The sequence below is a fragment of the Lepidochelys kempii genome, chromosome 7, assembly GCF_965140285.1.
Source record: "Lepidochelys kempii isolate rLepKem1 chromosome 7, rLepKem1.hap1, whole genome shotgun sequence".
Taxonomy (NCBI): Eukaryota; Metazoa; Chordata; order Testudines; family Cheloniidae; genus Lepidochelys; species Lepidochelys kempii.
Window position 1 is genome coordinate 32,747,039 of NC_136386.1, and position 20,541 is coordinate 32,767,579.

The 20,541-nt window shown below is 47.8% G+C and overlaps 1 protein-coding gene across 1 annotated transcript in view; it reads right to left on the minus strand.

The window, feature by feature from the left end:
- Nucleotides 1-2,370: 2,370 nt before the first annotated feature.
- FRMD8 (FERM domain containing 8) overlaps nucleotides 2,371-20,541 on the minus strand; it is a 41,781-nt gene continuing 23,610 nt past the window's right edge. The window contains exon 11 of the mRNA XM_073351948.2: nucleotides 2,371-7,994. Coding sequence (XP_073208049.1) covers nucleotides 7,966-7,994 — 29 coding nt within the window. The 3' untranslated portion in view covers nucleotides 2,371-7,965. The remainder of the gene's footprint in view (nucleotides 7,995-20,541) is intronic.

Genomic DNA, 20,541 nt, shown 5'->3' on the forward strand with positions numbered 1-20,541 from the left:
AATCCCCATATACCTCAATGAAGATTTCTGCTTAAAAACGATTGTATAGCATGAAGAAGTCACATCAGCGAATATATTTTTATATATCAAGTTGACTTCAGTAATAAGAGTAGAACTATCAAAGAAAACATTGCCTGATGTCAAGACAGTAACAAATAAACTAGTCTAACTTTGATGTTATTTCTTCCTTATTCTTATTGGCTGGACAGATATTTATGAACATTTTCATTTTTTAAAAGTACTTCAAATTGAACCTTTGATTTTCTTTATTCCTGTAACTAATTAACTTTCTTTTTAGGTGAATGATCTCCCTACTGAAATAATGAATGATATCCCTTCAGCATAATCATTTTGGGTCAGATTCAGATATCAGAACTCAGACTGAATAATACTTTAAGCCATAGGTAGGACCAATTAAAGTCAACGGGACTACTTATTGAGTAAAAGGCTTCTAAAGGTGACAGTGGCCATCAGAATCTATCCCTTACTACAGTAGTTAGGAGCACAAGTCAATGGGACTTGTTTTCTAAATAAATTATTCATTACATATTTTTAATATAAACACTAAAGAGTATTAAATATTAAGAAAAATCAAATAAACATTTTGTTTATCTCACAAAGAAAAATTTTACCCAGTATTCAGGCTTCTATCCTTTTAGGGGGTTTAAAAAAAAAGCATAAATACACACATTAAACCAAACTACCCTTCAGTTACTACTAAACAGAATAGAAGTTTCCCATTTTCACATGAACTCTTTTTTCTGGGCACCATAAATACATTTTAATGAATCATTAAAAACCAGTTCCATTGACCAGAATTCACCATTGCATAAGTTGCACAAGTTCTTAAATATTTTGTAGCATCAGTTTATTGGTAATATGAGATTACAGAATGAAACCTTGAGGAAAACCTTTAAGTGTACTTCAGCATATGGACTCCACAATGGATACAGATACTGTATTGGGACCAAGACTCATTCATGAAATTGACGTGTTTGGAAGAAAGCAACCCATGGAGCCTAGTCCTGTGTATGACTAGACAGTTGTCTTGGTTTTGTTTTGCAAGATGTAACATTTCTCCCTCTTTACCGTCAGCACCTTAAATCAGGTTAAGCTTCCCCATCTGCACTAAACATCAAAATACTCTAGAGGCATTTGGGAAGCCATTTATACTACTTTGCTTTTTGTTTTTGTATTATATCCAATCATTTGACTGTTCTATAGAACCATTTCATACCCAAGCAGAATGGATCTATTGCTTCAGAGAGATGAATGTTTAAATGACAAGTATAGTATAAAACAAAACTCGAAAGACTTTGTACTTCTTGGTCTAAGTCTGCATGGTTCATAGGAAAGAGAGCACCATTTCTTTTAATGTCAGTTCTAGATATTGCCAGATTTGAAAAAGCAGCCAGAGTAGTTTTGTAAGTCTTCAGTACAGGGTTAGGTAGGAGTAACACAGAACTACCAATTCACTTTTGTGAAATCCACCAGTATTAACTTACATAGCTCAGACACCGTTTGATGATAGATCTGAAGTGCTTTAACCCCAGTAAGTTGTTAAGCAAGGTACCCATTTTTGGTGTTCCAAAACACCAGAGACATTTCTTTTTATAGCTATGTTTTTGAGACAGTCAGTTCTACCACCTGTTTTCTTTCCCCTTCTTTAACTCTGGGAACACACATCTTTGGTGTGAAAAATAGATTTGAACCACATTTAGATGCAGCATCACTACTTGATAATGTGGAAGGCACAGGAAGAGAAGAACTTGGATACTTTGATACAGTTGTCGGTACGCAAAGAAATTCAACTCAAGAGAATATTAGCCTTTTAGGCTTTATCTGGTACTACAGGACGCATCTCCTAGTTAGGAGTTTAACCAATTTATTAGGTCAGGATAAAACTCTGGAGTCATACAGCTTGGCCACCACCCATTAGAGAAACTGCCTACACAGTTTTCAGTGACTAGTTTATAGTTTTTCAAAACAACCCTTTGTTGCACGGAAAATTACATCAAAACTGAGATTGAATATATATTGATTTCTATACCTTTGGGATGACTAAATTTTAAGTAACCATTTGAAGATATATGTATATCAAATCACGCTCCTCAAATTTTAGCAACCAAGTTAATATGTGAAAATCCTGAACCACATAGTATTAAATACACTGCAGTTTCATTAATGTGGAAACAAACATACTCAGATCATGTTTAACAGGTTAATAGATTCTGCCCAACTGTCATATTTTAGACAGCATTCTATCTGTCCAAATTTTGACCGCATTTCTTAGTACTGATTCCACAATGGCCCAGTTATTTCAGGAAATAATCCCCCATTTTGACAGTAAATTAGCTTAGTCAACCACCATTACAAAGTTTCATATGTATTTTTTATTATTAAAAGTGAAGTAGATTATTTAAAAAATAAATCTTTATTTGGAAGAAAATAGGACAGTTAAAAAGAAAACCGACTGCTGTAACATGAAAAGACAATACCTTCAAATATAAAGTTAATACACACATGGTGATTACTGCTGTAAAAAAAAAAAAAGGTTAAGATACATATATTCACATAAAACCACCACACTTAATGATATATTACACTTATTTAAAACAACATCCTGATCATTACTTACTGTTGATCCTTTGTCCCACATTCATTGAACTCTTTATGACCACAATATTGAACACTGGAGTTTCGTTTAGTTACGTTTGCATCAGGCCATTAATCCCATTAACTAAATGAACTAAAAAAATGGTTCACCCTCGGAATAATAATTACATTGATTAAAAATTAGTATGGATAAAACCAATTCCAGGTTATCCTATCCAGCAAGAAAGAGGACTTATAAAACTGCTCTAATGAATAGCAGGGCCAAAAGGAAATAATCTGAGCCATCATCAACCTCAGATATGTAAATTGACTAGGTCTTTAGAGAAAGCTAATGTCAGATAATCACTGAAGATAAAATACCAACCTTGGCTATGTAGCCTAAGTGAACCAGTGATTTCTTTAAAAATTTTTTTTTTAGTCTGAGGGACAGTGTTTAAACTGGGGTTAAAATAGGATTCCTGTGAAATACATGATCCTTTGCAGGAGTGGGACATGGTCCAAACAGGTTAACTTTACTCTCTCACCATGGGGAAAGAAGCTTCCAAGATTTTTTTTTAAGCAGTCATATGAACAGTGAACACTGCTTTAAAAGCTACGGTCAAATTTGCATGAACAGAAAAGTTAACACGAGGACAGGTCATTTTACCATCACCTCCACTCGTGGAACTCTTTTTAAACCCTTTGTTATACCATCGTTTACCCAACAACCAAGAAATGGTGAAATTTGCAGCCAATAAAAAGTGGTCAGTCATGGTTCTAGATGAGAAAAAATGTTACAGACGAGATCTATGCACGCTCCCGCTGCCTAAACCCAGACAGCTGCTGTATTAAAAAAAATCAGCAACTTTTAGCTACAATTTGGCTTCTCATGACCTCTCTCTCTATCTCCACTGCTCCAATTCATGATTTGATTTACTGTTCAAATTTCAGTGATCAGAGAGTTGGTTAAAAAATCTCTTTTTACCCATGTTAGCCAATTTATAGATTCATGGTGTAAGATATTTCAGATCACTGCTACCGTTGTGTACACAAGCACCATTGCTCATGGACCAATCCAAACCACCGTGAGGTACCATTTAATTCAATGCACAGTGACAACCACTTTTAGTTGTATTAAAACTTTTAAGTGATTTCAAGAGAGAGAAACAAAAGATATTCCCACTCTATGAACCTGATTCCTGTTAGTGCCAGTCTTAACATGGACAGATTAAGCTGTGAACACTCTTCACGACAATACATACCTCCCTTAGCTCCATATAAGCCTTCTCCCACATCACAAGGCTGTGTATATTAAAGGGACACTGTCAAGTATTTCAGGGGGCTTGCAATATATGTTTTGCTTTGATAAAAGGGGTTGCAAAACCTGAATGGGAATGCTCCAGTTGTTGTATTTATGGTTGTTGTATTTATGCAAAAACAGATGAGAGAAATATTTTGGCTTGATGATTTTCATTAAAAAAAATTTCATTAGATGCCAGCTGTGTTAGAAAGTGGAAACCAGTACACAGCTGTAAGAGAAAAATCAAAGAGGTGCTTTCTAGTCTAGTTTCACTGTAAAGTAAAACAGCATTAATATAACTTCACACTGTTTAACTGTTGTAGTGGGTTCATCTTAAGTCTTAGGTCCAATAAATATATATATACTGTATTTATAAATATACACACACACCTCTTAAATATATGAAATATCTTGACAATGTCCCTTTAAGTGAAGTTAAGATAGGTGAAGCTGGTACTGAAGAATGCAATAACTTTGAAGTGTATGATAAACCCCCCAGAATGGAGTGAAGCTGCAGTGCAAAACCCATGTTTAACCATGTTTGCAATCAGGCAGGCTAGGATAGATTGTAAAGTCTTATGGCACACCCCTCTAGTCCCCAAGAGAAATGATCCTCTGCATGGTATGGTACACTCTTAAAAAGTACCAACCAAACGATACCAACTTGTTAACAACTGTAGCTGTTTAGGGCATTATAATTAGGCTTGTTACCTTAGCCTGATCCCATTAACTGGCCTTCATGACATCTATGAATTTTGCGCCTGCCAATAATAAATGGTTCAAATCCTTTTCTATCAATACAATTTGAGAACTTTTCATTTGCAGTGGTCATGTATTCATAAACTCATAATAATACATAGCCAATCTTTAAGAAATCTAATGCATGGTGCATAGTTTAACCCAAACCCAATTAATACCACATTCTGCAACCAACGACATTTCTTAGCAAGCACACAATTAGACATTTGATGAACCATCAGATAAATAGAGGTCAAAAGTTCCCAGTTATCTTTTGCTTAGCATTAGAAATTCAGCTCCTTCTTTTAAACGCATATTCAAACCCTGTATATCAATACAAGGACTTTTTTGTTAAGTCTGTTAAAAATGGGTCCATCAATAGCTCTTCTATTTACCAAATAGCACTGGCAAGAAAGTTTATGATGTCAATGTTAATGGGTTGTTTTGTTTAAATACTCGTTTAACTTAAATGTCTTCATTTGAAGGAAAAAGTCCATGGTGCAGAACTGAATCAATACATCTACACAAAGGAGGACCCCATTTTGTAGGGCAAACTGACATCAAAGAAAGCCCCCCACAGGCACATTTCTGCTCAGCAGGCCCGCATGATCATTCCAGCCAACTGTGGATATTCAGAACAGCACTTCTAGGGATACACCGATCATCTGAATGCTTTTAGACTGGCAAGGAGGGCACACAGCATTTAACTCTGGCTTCCTTTTTAAAAGGCTCTGGAAACTTTAAACTGCAGGCATCGATTTATGGCAGGTGATGCAAAGACCGCTCAAGGCAGAAGAACAAGCTCTCTTTTTCCTGCACTGCTTTTTTGGCATCACACTGGCAAACGGTTTCCATTTCTTTACTGTCTCATCTGATCACCACGAAGCACACTAGGTATAATGGATCATGCACCAAGAAGCCTTTTTACTTTACTTTATAGGGAAGCACATCTGGAAAAAAGGCTAAAAATAGCTGGTTTTATGAACCCGCCCCACCCCTCCGCCAAAGCCACCAGGCACATGTTGCTTAAGTTACTTTAAATCCCAGGCCAATCCCCACCCAGACCGAAGAATATGTTAGTCAAGAATGCTAGGATCAGCGATCAGGCTGTATTATGGATAAAAGGGATTTTCCCTCTTTCCCAGCTCAGCGGTTTATGCCGCCATCCCCATGCTGCTCTTATCCCCTTTACACCTCTATGTTACCGGTAGCCGGAGAGAAATTATTTAAAAAAAAAGTTATATTACCAACTCTGAGGCTCTTGAATTTTAATAGGGAGGGAAGGGGAGGGCGGGGTGAAGTGACCTGAAGAGACTAATTCCAAGTCCAGAGCCAGACTCCAGAAGGAGAGTTGTGGGGGACAGAGGGACAGAAATACTGCCACCTGGAAAAGAAAACTGCACAAGGGTTTGCACACACCACCCCTCCCTCCAAGAGTCCCACAGGTTCAAGCAGCATCACTAGTACACATCGCTTATTCTTTTCTTTGTAGGTTCTTACACCACACTCGTCACCAAGCTGCAGTAAGCAATGTGACCAATTGTTTACGATACCAGCTGTTCAATTTGCTATCATGTAGGTGCCTGTTTATCCCTTATTAAGAAGGGGCAACGCCCCATCTCCTGGTATAACCATCTTCTACTGATCCAAGGCGAATCAGGGGTGTTCCCCTGAGCTGCCAGGCCCTCCCTAGCCATGGATTAAGACTTTCATACCAATAGCCTAAAACAGGAATGAAGAGCCTTTCTGCTCAGCAATTCTTGTGGCACTTCTGGGCTATTCCTCCCACCAACCAGAGACCAAAACACTTACCCCACTGGCCTCTGCTCTCCATACACCCCCTGCCCAAACCCAGGCTCCCTGCCTCTGTGGTCCAGCCACCCGCCACTCGCAGCCTGGATTGTGGGGGGCATCCATACGCACGTTATACCAAGGGCAAGGGGGGGGCAAGTCCCACGCAGCTGTCACCTAGGGGAGAAAACGGTCTTCTTCCTCTTCGCCTCACTCCTTCCCTGCCCTTGTCTCACTCTGTCCATCTCGCTTTCTTTCAAACTCCCTCTATTGCTCCCTCACCCTCTTCTTTCACTTTTCCTCTACCTCCTTTTCTCACTCCTCTCTTCTGTGCTTCTCTCCCCTCCCCATGCTGGCTCTGCTCACTGTCTCTCCTCTGTCCCTTGCAGCTGCCTCTAGCCTCTTTCCACCCCCAGCCCTCCCTCCTTCCCTCCTCTCTGGCTCTCTCCTTCCTCTCTCAGCAGCCTGCCCCACAACACCTCTCCTCGCTCTCCTTATATAACCCCAGCTGTGGCCGCAGCACCTCCCAAAAGGGAACCGAATCGGGACAATTCCTCCGCCAGCCAGAGGGAACAAAAATAGTCCCTCTCTCTTTTATCTCCCCATAACCATGATCCCCCCCAAAAACAATACATTCCCCCCACTCTACGGGAAGCAGGCGGTGAATCAAGGCAGAGACGGGTAGAAGCTGCTTGTGGATAAATCAGATTTTATGTCCCTTTTGAACACGGTTTGCAGAGAAGGTTCTGGAAAGTTCCCTCACGCGGGGGGGTAGGGGGGTGGGAGGGGGGATGGCGATGTGGGAGCGTAAATACTGTCCGAAATAAGCACTAAATATTATCCAGCCAAAGGAACAGGGGATGAAGCACATTAGGGGGAGGGGAGGGGAAGGGGTTGGGATGGGGAGCCAGGATGTCCCCCAGAGGTGTGGGGGAGGAATAGGAGAGAAAAACAAGGCTGTCCCTTTGGGGTCTATTTTAGATACTTATATGGCAGCCCTCACTAGTGTGTGAAGTGCCCGGATACTACAATGTATTTAGCCTCACAGCCTCCCTGTGGTGCAGGGCAATGCCCTCACTCCCTCTGTCTGGATGGGGAAACTGAGGCACAGCATGGCTAAGTCAGGGGTTCTCAACTTTTTTCTTTCTGAGGCCCCCCAAACACGCTATAAAACCCCCACAGCCCACCTGTGCCACAACTGGTTTTCTGCTTATAAAAGCTACGGCCGGTGTTAAGGGGTAGAAAGCAGGGCAATTGCCTGGGGCCCCATGCCACAGGGGCCCCCATGAAACTAAGGTGCTCAGGCTTTGGCTTCAGCCCCAGGTGGTGGGGCTTCAGCTTTCTGCCCTGGGCCCCAGTGAGTCTAACACTGGCCCTGCTTGGGGGGCCCCCTGAAACATGTTCAAGGCCCCTGGACCCCTGATTGAGAACAACTGGGCTAACTGACTCACCTAGGATCACAAGGAGTCTGTGGAGGAGCAGGGCGGGTCTCAGCTGGCATGGGGCCAGCCTGGCTGGGGCCGTGGTGGGCAAATGGAGCTTCATCCCCACATCTGTTGTCCCAGTTGCCCTAATTAGGGGATACAAAATAAACCCTATCATGGGAGAGACGGGGGGCGAGATATTTGTCCCAGCCTCCCCCCACCCCGCGCCCTACTTCCCGCAGGGGAGGTAAAAACAAATCCCTCCCAGGACTGGGGGCAGGGGAGGTAATTGGGGTGTGTGTGTGTGTGGGGGGAATATTATCCCAGCCCCTGGCAGAGTGAGAGGGGGTGTTGGTAAATATTGCCCCAGCCAGGAATGTACATGGGGGGGGGTAATTTTGGTTTTGGGGCCAGGTACCATCCCAGGCTCTGGCAGGGCAAGGGGAGCACCCAGCCCTTCATGGGGAGGGGGAGGTGCATGTTGGTGTTTAACCTTTAATGGTTTGTGTTTACAGCGGGGAGGGGGGGCAGGGCCGGGCGGAGGGATATCTGCGCATGAAGTCGCATCACTGCAGAGGAGGAGGGAGCCATCCGTGCAGGACGTGACTGGGGGAGGGGAAGGGACCGAGAGCCGAGTTTAGTCACAGTCTGTGGTTAGGATAGGTGGGTGGGAGCCAGCCTTGGGCAACCAACCCCCCCCCCGAACACAACGCACCACAACAACCCCCGCCTGACACCCCCCCAGTACACAACGCACCACAACCACCCCCGCCACACAGCACAGCCACTGTACACGACGCACCACAACAACCCCTGCCTGACACCCCCCAGTACACAACGCACCACAATCACCTCCGCCACACAGCACAGCCACTGTACACAATGCACCACAACCACCCCCGCCACACAGCACAGCCACTGTACACAACGCACCACAACAACCCCTGCCTGACACCCCCCAGTACACAACGCACCACAACCACCCCCGCCACACAGCACAGCCACTGTACACAACGCACCACAACCACCCCCGCCACACAGCACAGCCACTGTACACAACGCACCACAACCACCTCCGCCACACAGCACAGCCACTGTACACAACACACCACAACAACCCCTGCCTGACACCCCCCAGTACACAACGCACCACAACCACCTCCGCCACACAGCACAGCCACTGTACACAACGCACCACAACCACCCCCGCCACACAGCACAGCCACTGTACACAACGCACCACAACCACCCCCGCCACACAGCACAGCCACTGTACACAACACACCACAACAACCCCTGCCTGACACCCCCCCAGTACACAACGCATAACAACCTGACACAGCACAGCCCCCATACATAATGCATCTCAACAACCCCACCCCCTGACATAAAACACCTCCTGTATAGGACGCACCACAGCAACCCCACTGCCTCTGCATGCAGTGCACTACAACCACCCCTGCCTGACACAGCACGGCGCCTGTACCCAATGCACCACAACAACGTTGCTGCCTCACACACAGTGATGCCCGAACATAAAACAATGCCCCTGCTGCCTCACACAGAATGACACCTCATCCGCAACACACCACAATGACTCTGGCGCCTCACATGGTACAAACTACTCTGTATACAATGCACCACAAGAGCCTGTTGCCTTACACGCAGCACAACCCCCCTGCACACAATGATCCTGCCGCGCCGCCTCACACACAACAACCCTGCTGCCTCACATAGAACACCCCTGTACACAACATGCCACAAGAACCCTGCAACCTCACATAGCACAACCTCCGTAAACTAGGAACCACAACAACCCCACTGCCTCACACACAGCACAAGCCTCTCTGTGCATAACACCCTGCAACAACCCCGCCACCTCTCACACAGCCCCCATCACAACACACCACACCTTGCCACCTCATACACAGCACCCTCTGTAAACTCCTGATGCATCAGACTGCATACCACAATGACCCCATCTACACACACAAAACCCATCTGCCCTCTTGGAGCCAATGCACTCCACCCATCCCCCCCAAAACTCTTCTCCACTTCACTCTCTTTGCAACCCCCCCACCGCGAGGCACTCCCCCCGCCCCGCCCCAAACAAACACACCTTCCCCCCCAGCCTCCCTCCTAGGGTGACCAGATAGCAAGTCTGAAAAATTGGGACACTTTTTTTTGGGGGCAGAGAGGCGTATAGTTGGCTATGTAAGACAAACCCTCTAATATCAGGATGGTCCAAACAATAACAGAACGTCCAGTCACCCTACTTCCTCCACACACACAACCACCCTGTGGGCTCCCCCACCACTTCCCAAAGCACAGCAAATCTCAGTTCCCAAAGTGTTTTTTCTACAGTGCCTGAGTTCTGCAACAGCAGAGGCAACACCCAAATCTGGCTCTTTCCAGCAAAGGCAGGAACAAGCGGAAGGAATTTTCCACTGCTGCCCTGACATTCATTGCTCAGCTAGAGACAAAATGCATGCTAGGAATGACTTAATGCTTCTTTGGGCAGCTGCAGAAGAGACAAATGCTATTGTTAGCACACGGGTCTCAGTTTCTGAATAGTGTTGCCTCTTTTCAACCTGAATAGCTAGTCAAATTTCAGGGCCCTGGGGGCATTCCAGATGGGAGCAGAAACGTGGTGATCTGTATGGTCTTTGCTGTTTTGTTTGCTAAGAACAGACAAAGGCCTGAGTCCTGGAATAGGGAAGCAACAAGGAGTCTGGTGGCACCTTAAAGACTAACAGATTTATTTGGGCATAAGCTTTCGTGGGTAAAAAAAACCCCACTTCTTCAGATGTATGGAGTGAAAATTACAAATGCAGGCATTATATAACAACACATGAAGGGAAGGGAGTTACCCCACAAGTGGAGAACCAGTGTTGGCAGGGCCAATTCGATCATATAGCAGGAAACAGCTCCCTTTGCTCATTGCACCAAGAGCCCGCTTTTCAGCCTACTCCCCTGACCCCCAAACCTCTCCATAATGGTGGGGTTTCTTCCAGGATCAGCCACAGTCCCTGACTCTTAGTCTCTCCCAGGTTTTTTGCCTATTCTGCCACCCCCTACCCTAAACAGTAATCAGCAAAAGCTCCTTGGCATGTTCACCAACTCTTTTTGTCTTAGGCGGGGGCTTATCCTTCAGCGTGTTACATGAAGGGTGACTGCAGACCTATCAATCTCAGTGAGGTTTTAACTCAACCACAACAAGGCTTCACCCAGCTCATGCTAGTAGTCTCAGAGGACTGGATATGGTTCACGTCCTGTTTAACTTCACAGCTAAGAGAATAATGGAGATACTATTATTGGCTGGTAGCACCTTTGAGCCCCAGCCAAGGACCCCGCTGTGCTAGGTGCTGTACAAACAACAATGGTCCCTGTCCCTAAAGAGCTTAGGAGAGCATGGGGTGAGTCTATCTGAAGCCTGTCTTGTGACCAGCACAGAGCTGCAAAACAGGCAAGGGAGATTGTGTGGAAAAATACAATGTTTACACTGCTAAAATCCGGGCACAGCTTGCAACTGCATCATCAGAACAAGACCAGCCCCTTGCAGCAGCTGAGCCAGCACTCCCCACCTCCATTTGGATTTGGGTTTTGCTTAGCAGCCTTCGTTAGCTTGGAGATGTGACCCCTAAGGCCTCCAAACCCAGCAGGCAAAGTGACTAGACCCAACACTGCTAATTAAAAAAGCCTCGTGATTTTTTTTTTAAGCCAGTCTCATGATTTTGGAATGCTTGGGCCTGGCCACACTATTTAGAGAGGGGTTTTATGGGCACACTTCCTGGGACAGCAGTGTCCATTTCATGAGAGAGAAACTGAAATAGATTTGCTGAGCTTTACAAGGCTATAGATATATATGAGGTAGAAAGAGCTATCATCAAGGCACAGAACTGTGATCCAGGACTCCTGGGTCTATCTGTGGCTCTGGAAAGGAGTGGGTCCTAGGACCCCTGGGTTCTAGTCCCAGCTTGAGGGAAGGGAGTGGGTTCTAGCAGGTTAAAACAAGGGACAGGGCTGGGATCAGGATTCCTAGGTTCTGTTCCCACCCCTGCTGCTATCTCACTGAACCCTTAGACAGCCCTGTCCCCTGGTGGATTCAGTGCACGGAAACACTCACGTACACCTCCTCCGGAGCTCTCACAAAGAGCAAAGTGGCTCAGTAAATGCTCCGCAACAAGCAATGCCTAGATGCCATGTTCTCTGCACTATGGATTCAGCAGTACTGCAGTGTTTGAGGAAGGCCGTGTCCTGATACAGCACTCTTACAGCAGCAAGCACCCCAACCACAGGGACCTGACCCTGACTGCAGCATCTTTTAGTACCGTGAAGTCTTGTCTACATGCAACGTTTTCACTTAATAGCCTGAGGTGTAAATTTAAGCCCATCTATTTAAACAGGCACAACTTCTTCTCCCAGGTGGACATTGTTGTTCCAGTAGAAGAGGTCTTTTTTTGGTTTCATTTATGGCATTTGGGATGGGGTTTTAGCTAAATCAAAGAAGCCACTTTTATTCCAAGTCAATGGGTCCCCCACAGGGAAGTCATACTGGGGTAGCACTGGCCCAGCGACGGGGCACTAGTTGTGGACTTGGGAGACCTAGGTTCAAGTCCCAACACCATCAGACTTCCTGCATGACCTTGGGAAAGTCACCAAGGACATGTCTACAGTTCAAGGAGACATACCCATGCTTGCTCTCATCTAGCTAGCAGGCTAAAACAGAGTATAGCTGCAGTGCCAGGAGCTGGCCATCTCAAGTATGTACCCACCTGAGACACTGGCCCCTCCTGCAGCTCACCCCACTTAGCCAGTGGTAGCAGGTCTCCTTCAGCTGGACTTTACACCTTCCAGCTCCAACGTAGACAAAGCTTCTCTGTGTCACAGTGTAACAGCACTGCCCTCCCTCACAGGAGGAAACCTACTGACCGCTATACTTACCTACATGCCTCCAGCTTCCATCCAGGACACACCACACGATCCATTGTCTACAGCCAAGCTCTAAGATACAACCGCATTTGCTCCAATCCCTCAGACAGAGACAAACACCTACAAGATATCTATCAAGCATTCTTAAAACTACAATACCCACCTGCTGAAGTGAAAAAGCAGATTGACAGAGCCAGAAGAGTACCCAGAAGTCACCTACTACAGGACAGGCCCAACAAAGAAAACAACAGAACGCCACTAGCCGTCACCTTCAGCCCCCAACTAAAACCTCTCCAGCGCATCATCAGAGATCTACAACCTATCCTGAAAAATGATCCCTCACTCTCACAGATCTTGGGAGACAGACCAATCCTCGCTTTCAGACAGCCCCCCAACCTGAAGCAAATATTCTCCAGCAACCACACACCACACAAAAAAAACACTAACCCAGGAATCTATCCTTGCAACAAAGCCTGATGCCAACTCTGGCCACATATTTATTCAAGTGACACAATCATAGGACCTAATCACATTAGCCACGCCATCAGGGGCTCGTTCACCTGCACATCTACCAATGTGATATGTGCCAGCAATGTCCCTCTGCCATGTGCATTGGCCAACCCGGACAGTCTCTTCGCAAAAGAATAAATGGACACAAATCTGACATCAGGAATCATAACATTCAAAAACCGGTAGAACACTTCAATCTCTCTGGCTGCTCAGTAACAGACTTAAAGGTGACAATTTTGCAACAGAAAAGCTTCAAAAACAGACTCCAAGGAGAAACTGCTAAGCTTGAATTAATATGCAAACTAGATACCATTAACTTGGGTTTGAATAGAGACTGGGAGTGCCTGGGTCATTCCATATATTGAATCTATTTCCCCATGTTAAGAATCCTCACACCTTCTTGTCAACTGTCTAAATGGGCCATCTTGATTATCACTACAAAAGTTTTTTTCTCCTGCTGATAATAGCTCATCTTAATTAATTAGCCTCTTAGAGTTTGTATGGCAACTCCCACCTTTTCATGATTCTCTGTATATATCTGTATCTATCTGTCTACCATCTTACTATATGTTCCATTCTATGCATCCGATGAAGTGGGCTGTAGCCCACGAAAGTTTATGCTCTAATAAATTTGTTAGTCTCTAAGGTGCCACAAGTCCTCCTGTTCTATTGACAGAGTGTGAGGCACTCAGATCTGTGGTGGAGGTGGGGTTGCAGCAGGGGATGTAAGAGCCACAGACAGATGGCGTAGATACAAATACCAGCTGACAAGCATTTAAATGCCACAAGATACTGTATCCAAGGCCTGGGACAGGACCCTAGGAAGACATCCTCCACCCGAGACCCCCTTTAGTTTGCACAAGGCAAAGGCAGAACTACAAGTGTGCGTTCCAGACAGCAGTTTTTGTTGTATCCAGCTGTTTCTGCCCCTTTCCATGGGGCCTTAGCACTGGCTGCTGCTGTCCAGCCCAATTTTTTTAATGCCACATTTTGAGTGCTCTGAAAATGTTACAGCACAACCGACAGAAGCAGCACTGTCCCCATGGGCCTTCGAGGCATCGGGGGGGGGGGGGGGGGGGCCTAGCAAGCTTTGCTTCTGAACAAAGGAACAGAAACAGTCCTATGGGTGGAAAAACAAACAGGCATGGGACACGGTCCATTTGCACCACCTCGTGGCAGGATTTGTCTCTGCAAGGTGTTTTTTCAGTTCCTTCATTCTGCAGAGAAGTTTCACAAGCAGAGAACTAGGTTGCTCGACTAAAAGCCCAATGGACCCTTCCTGCCTCAAGTCTCTGAGCTTAGATTTTCAATGCAGCGAAGAATTCTTCATCGAGATCAAGGCCAGAAGAGTGTTAGATTATCCAGTCTGACCTCCTGTATAACACAGACTTGAGAATTTCACCCCACTACTGGTGTGTTGAGCCCAATAACTTGTAACTGACTAGAATAACTTCTGGAAAGGCATCCAAGTCTTGAAATGAGCTGGAGAATCCTCCACTTCCTTTGGCTGTTCATTCCAATGGTCAGTCACCTGCACTGTTAAATGTATGCCTTATTTCTCATTTGTGTTGTCTGGCTTGGATTTCCAGCAAGAGATTTTACTTGCAGACAAGATTTTCAATATCTGTATTGACTGGGCACCTGAATTGAGGCAGCAAAAAATGGGCCACCCACCCACTAAAAACCAGCCCCTTTTCAAATGTGTCAGGCTGAAGTCCCCAAATCATTAAGTCATTTTTTAAAAAAAGTCTCGGCCTGAGTTATTAAAAATTTTCTAGCTTATGGCAGTACAGAGGCCCCACTTGGGTCTGGGTGTGGGGGCCCAGTGATACTGCATGGACTCCAACCAAGATTAGGGTCCCTGTCGCACTGGGTGCTGCACAGACCCCACCATAACTGAGCCTGGGCCTCCCCCCGTGATGCCAGGTGCCACACCCTGAAGAGCTGTTCTGACAGCAACAAAAATCAGATACTCCCCTTCTGTAGCTGTTGTGCTTCGAGATGTGCTGCTCATGTCTATTCCAGTTAGGTGTGCACACGGCCGTGTGCGCGGCTGTCGGAAACGTTTCCCGAGCAGCTGCCCGTCGGACCGGCTGTGGAACCCCCTGGAGTGGCGCGATCCAGTGCTCTATATACCACCCTGCCAGCCCGACCTCCCTTTCAGTTCCTTCTTGCTGGCTACTCCGACGGAGGAGAAGGCGGGGGGGATGGAATAGACATGAGCAACTCATCTCAAAGAACAACTGTTACAAAAGGTGACTAACCGGTTTTTCTTCAAGTGCTTGCTCATATCAACTCCAGTTAGGTGACTTCCAAGCCTTACCTAGGAGGTGAGGTTGGAGTCAAGGTATTGCCGACTGAAGTACACCTCTACCCTGATATAACGTAACCTGATAGAACACGAATTCGGATATAACGCGGTAAAGCAGCGCTCTGGGAGGCGGGGCTGTGCATACCAGCGGATCAGTGCGCCAGCGTGTCTGGCTCCAACACTGAGCGGCGTGTTAAGGGAGCCGGGCCCGGGGGTTGGATGGTTCGGAGGTTCTGGGGGCGGGGCGGTCAGGGGACGGGGAACAGGGGCGTTGGATAGGGCGTGGGAGTCCCGGGGGGCCTGTCAGGGGTGGAGTCCTGGGGGTGATTAGGGATGGGGAGGTCTCTGGAGGGGGCAGTCAGGGGACCAGGAGCAGGGGGCTTAGATAGAGGGTGGGGTCTTGGGAGGGGTGGTTAGGGGTGGGGGATCTGTGGAGGGGGTAGTCAGGGGACAAGGAGCGGGGGGGCTGAATGGGTCAGGGGTTCTTAGGGGGTCAGTTAGGGGGCAGGAAGTGACCATTAATAACGGAAATGCTCGAGGCCAAAGCAAGTTCGATATAACGTGGTTTCACCTATAATGCGGTAAGATTTTTGGCTCCCGAGGACCACGTTATATCGGGGTAGAGGTGTACTGTTCTGCTGAAGGCCGCATCATTCCTAGAATGGTGGACGATGGCGTAATGCAACATGAAGGTGTGCACAGAAGACTACGTCGCAGCCCTACAGATTTCCTGGAGAGGTACTTGGGCTAGAAAGGCTGCTGACGAGGCCTGTGCCCTCGTGGACTGAGCTGTGATGGCAGGCAGAGGAACCTTCACCAAGTCATAACAGGTGCGGAAACAAGCTGTGATCCAGGAGGAGATCCACTGGGAAGAGACTGGCAATCCTTTCATCGGATCTGCTATAGCAACAAACAACTGGGTCGTCTTTCAGAACAGCTTTGTGCACTCGATATAGAAAGCGAGCGCTCGCCTAACATCCAGCGAATGCAGCTGTTGTTCTTGAGGGCTGTTGTGTGGCTTTGGATAAAAAACTGGCAGGAAGATGTCCTGGCTAATATGGAAGCAGGACACCACCTTGGTAAGGAAAGCTGGATGAGGCCTAAGTTCTACCTTGTCTTTATGAAAAATTGTGTATGGGAGCTCAGAGGTGAGGGGCCACAGCTCAGACACTCGTCATGCTGAGGTGATAGCCACCAGAAAAGCTACTTTCCAAGAGAGGTAGACGAGTGAACAAGAAGCTAAAGGCTCATGAGCTGGGAGAGGATTAGGTTAAGGTCCCAGGCCGGGATGAGGGGCTTCATCAGGGGATGTATCTTCTCCAGGCCTTTCAGGAAATGTGCCACGATGGGGTAAGCAAACACCGAACGCTCAAAATCGCTTGGGTGAAAGGCTGAGATAGCCGTGACGTGGAGCTTGAGGGAACCAAACGCCAGATGCTGGTCCTTTAGGTACAGAAGAGATTGTCCAGGATACAAAGAATGGGAGCCTGGAGCAGGAGCACCTGCCTTTGGGCGCACCAGCTGGAGAACCTCTTCCATTTCGCCCTGTATGTGGCCCTAGTACACGGCTTGCAGCTTTCCAGAAGTACCTGCCTCACCGGATCTGAATAGGCGAGCTCTGCCTGATTCAGCCACGGATTCTCCAGGCCATGAGGTGGAGAGACTGAAGGTCTGGATGAAGGAGGTGACCGTGGTCGTGTGTAATGAGGTCGGGAATGAGAGGTAGCCATATCAGTGGCTGGACCAACAAGTGTGGGGTACCAGCACTGGCGAGGCCAGGCTGGGGCCATGAAAATGACATCTGCCTTGTCCCTGCGGACTTTGAGAAGCACTTTGTGGATCAGTGGGAAGGCGTATAGCAGCCGCCCAGATCATGGAATCCTGAACGCATCTGCAACCAAGCACGGGCTGTGGCTCCTGAAGGAGCAAAAGCTTGGGCACTTTCTGTTGGCCCGTGTGGCGAACATTTCTATGTGGGGAAACCCCCAACTGCAGAAGATGGAGTGGATGATGTCCGGGCGAGTCGACCACTCGTGTGTGTGGAAACGTCTACTCAGACTGTCTGCCAGCACATTCTGAATGCCCAGCAGGTATGAAGCCTGGAGAAGGATGAGTGGGCTAAGCAAGAGTCCCATAGTAGGAGGGCTTCCTGACAGAGAAGAGATGAGCGGGCTCCGCCTTGCTTGTTTATATAAAAACACAGCTGTTGTGTTGTCCGTCAACACCTCTACGTAGTGGCCCTGCAAGTGCGTCAGAAAAGCTGGGCAGGTGAGGTGGATCTTGGACGCCCGGAGTTCTTGGACGTTGATATGTAAAACCAGCTCCACTACTTGCCATGGGCCCGGAGTTGTCCGGCTTCCCAGATGTGCTCCACAGCCCAGCGCAGACGCGTTTGTGACTAAGGTCAAGATGGGCTGGGGCGAGCGAAAAGGAACCCAGGCGCTTACCGCGTGGGGATTCAGCCACCGCCATAGGGAATCGAGGGTGTTCCGAGGGATGGTCAGCACTGCGTCCAGACTGTCGTGACGCGGGCGATACACAGATGTGAGCCGTGGTTCCAAGGGTCTGAGTCACAGCCTGGTGTGTTGAACCACGTATGTGCAGGATGCCATATGACCTATCAGCCTGAGACACTGCCTTGCCGTGGTGGTAGGAAAGCTGCAAAGGTTGCTGATTATCTGCGAGAGGGCTAGGTGACAGGTCTCTGGCAGGAATGCTCTCACTTGAATCACATCCAGAATGGCTCCAATGAACTCTATCCTTTGAGCTGGGGTGAGCACTGATTTGCTGACATTGAGTATGATATCTAATCAGTTGAATGTGTCTCTGACTAGTTGCACCTGCGATTCCACCTGCTGACGGGAGCGGCCCCGGAGTAGCCAGTCGTCCAGGTAAGGGTAAATATGCACGCGGTCGTGGCGGCGAAAGGCTGCTACAACCGCCATGCACTTGGTGAAGACATGAGGTGCTGTGCAAAGCCCAGACGGGAGGGCCGTGAACTGGTAATGCACATTGTTCACCATGAAATGGAGGAACTGTCTGTGAGTCAGGGTGACAGATATGTGAAAATAAGTGTCCTTCATATCATGGGCGGCGTACCAGTCTCTCGGGTCCAGGGAAGGGATGATTGTGCTTAGGGAGACCATGTAGAACTTCACGCTGAGTATGAACTTGTTGCATTCCCGCAGGTCCAGAATGGGCCTGAGGCCCTGCTTCACTTTGGGGACGAGGAAGTATCGGGAGTAGAAATCTTTGCTTTTGAGTTTCTGAGGGACCTTCTCCACCACTCCTAGGGCGAGAAGAACCTGGAGCTCCTGGATGAGACGTTGTTCGTGAGAAGGGTCCCTGAAGAGGGATGGGCAAGGTGGATGGGAGGGAGGGGAAGAGCAGAATTGAATAGACTATCCCGCCTCTTCCGTGCGGAGCACCCATCGGTCTGATGTAATAAAGAAAGAGACCATGCACGGTAGAAGCAGGATAGACAGTTCAGGAAAGGAGGGGAGGCAACCAGGTTGTGGACAGCAGTGCAGTGTTTGAGGAAGGCCGTGTCCTGGTACAGCACTCTTATAGCAGCAAGCACTCCAACCACAGGGACCTGATCTGGATTGCAGCATCTTGTGGTACTGTGAAGTCTTGGCTACATGGCAACGTTTTCACTTAATAGCCTGAAGGTGAGCCCTGGAGAGAAGGGAGCCCTGGAGAGAAGTCCGGGCAACAGCTTTACCCTCTTCCGCAATGGTCCCCAACTCCGCTTGCGACTCAGAGGGGAGGCGCTCCTTCAATTTTAGGATCAAGGACCATGAGTTGTAGTTGTATCTACTCAGGACCACAAGCTGGTATGTGATCCTGAGAGAGAGAAAGACCCCCTGTGGAATAAATTTTCCTTCCAAACAAGTCAAGCCGTTTAGCCTCCCTTGATTTGGGTGCGGGAGCCTGCTGACCTTGCCTCTCTTTTTCATTCACCGCCTCCACCACGAGAGAGCATGGGAGAGGATGGGTGAAGAGATACTCGTAACCCTTAGTGGGAACAAAGTATTTACGTTTGGCCCCCTTGGCCGTAGGGGGGATGGAGGCAGGTGTTTGCCAAATGGTTTTGGCATTGGATCGGATAGTTTTTATAATGGGTAAGGCTACCCTAGAGTGGCCCTCTGGTGCCAAGGTGTCCACCATTGGGTCCTCCCGTTCTACCTCTTCCTTCACCTGAAGATTCATATTCAGGGCTACTTGTCGGAGGAGTTCCTGCAGGGCCCTGTAATCCATGGGAGGTGGCCCAGATGTCATCAGGGGATGGTGAGGAGGAACTAACTGGTAGGACCAGTTCTGTGGTGGCCCCTTGATCTGTAGGGACCGGGTCTTCACGGTCACTGGGTGTAGCCTCGGCAAGCCAACGTGGTGCTGGGTCCAGGTTTTGCGGAGGATACTTGGGTGGGCAGCTGAGAGTTGCCTCTGGGAGGTGAGATCCCGAACTGGAGGACCGGGGGGGGGGTGCAGTGGAATACCTGGTGGGGTGCCCTGGGCCTGATGGTATGCCCAAGGAGTCCAGAACTGCCATTGGGGCACCAAAATGTCTTGCCTTAGGCTCCCTTGCCTTTTGAATGGCATGCACGCTGAGGTTGGTGCTTAGAACAGTGCCGTGAGGTCACAGAGCAGGACCTGGACCTCGAGCGGGACCATGACTTATCTGCCAACGACTACCTTGAACGGGAGCGGCTCCAAGGGTCGGGACTATGGGACCAGTGCCGCCAGTCGGATTGGTGCCGCGAGTCAGACTGGCGCGGGGCATAAGCACGGTGCTGGGACTCAGAGCGGCACGGCAATCCAGGTCAGGGGGCAGACGGACCCAACATGGCAGGCTTGCCTCTAGACCATGCCATGCTCCCAAGGAGTGGAGGCTTATCCCTCATATGGGAGGCTTAGGTGCCGTCATTTCGATGAGCCCC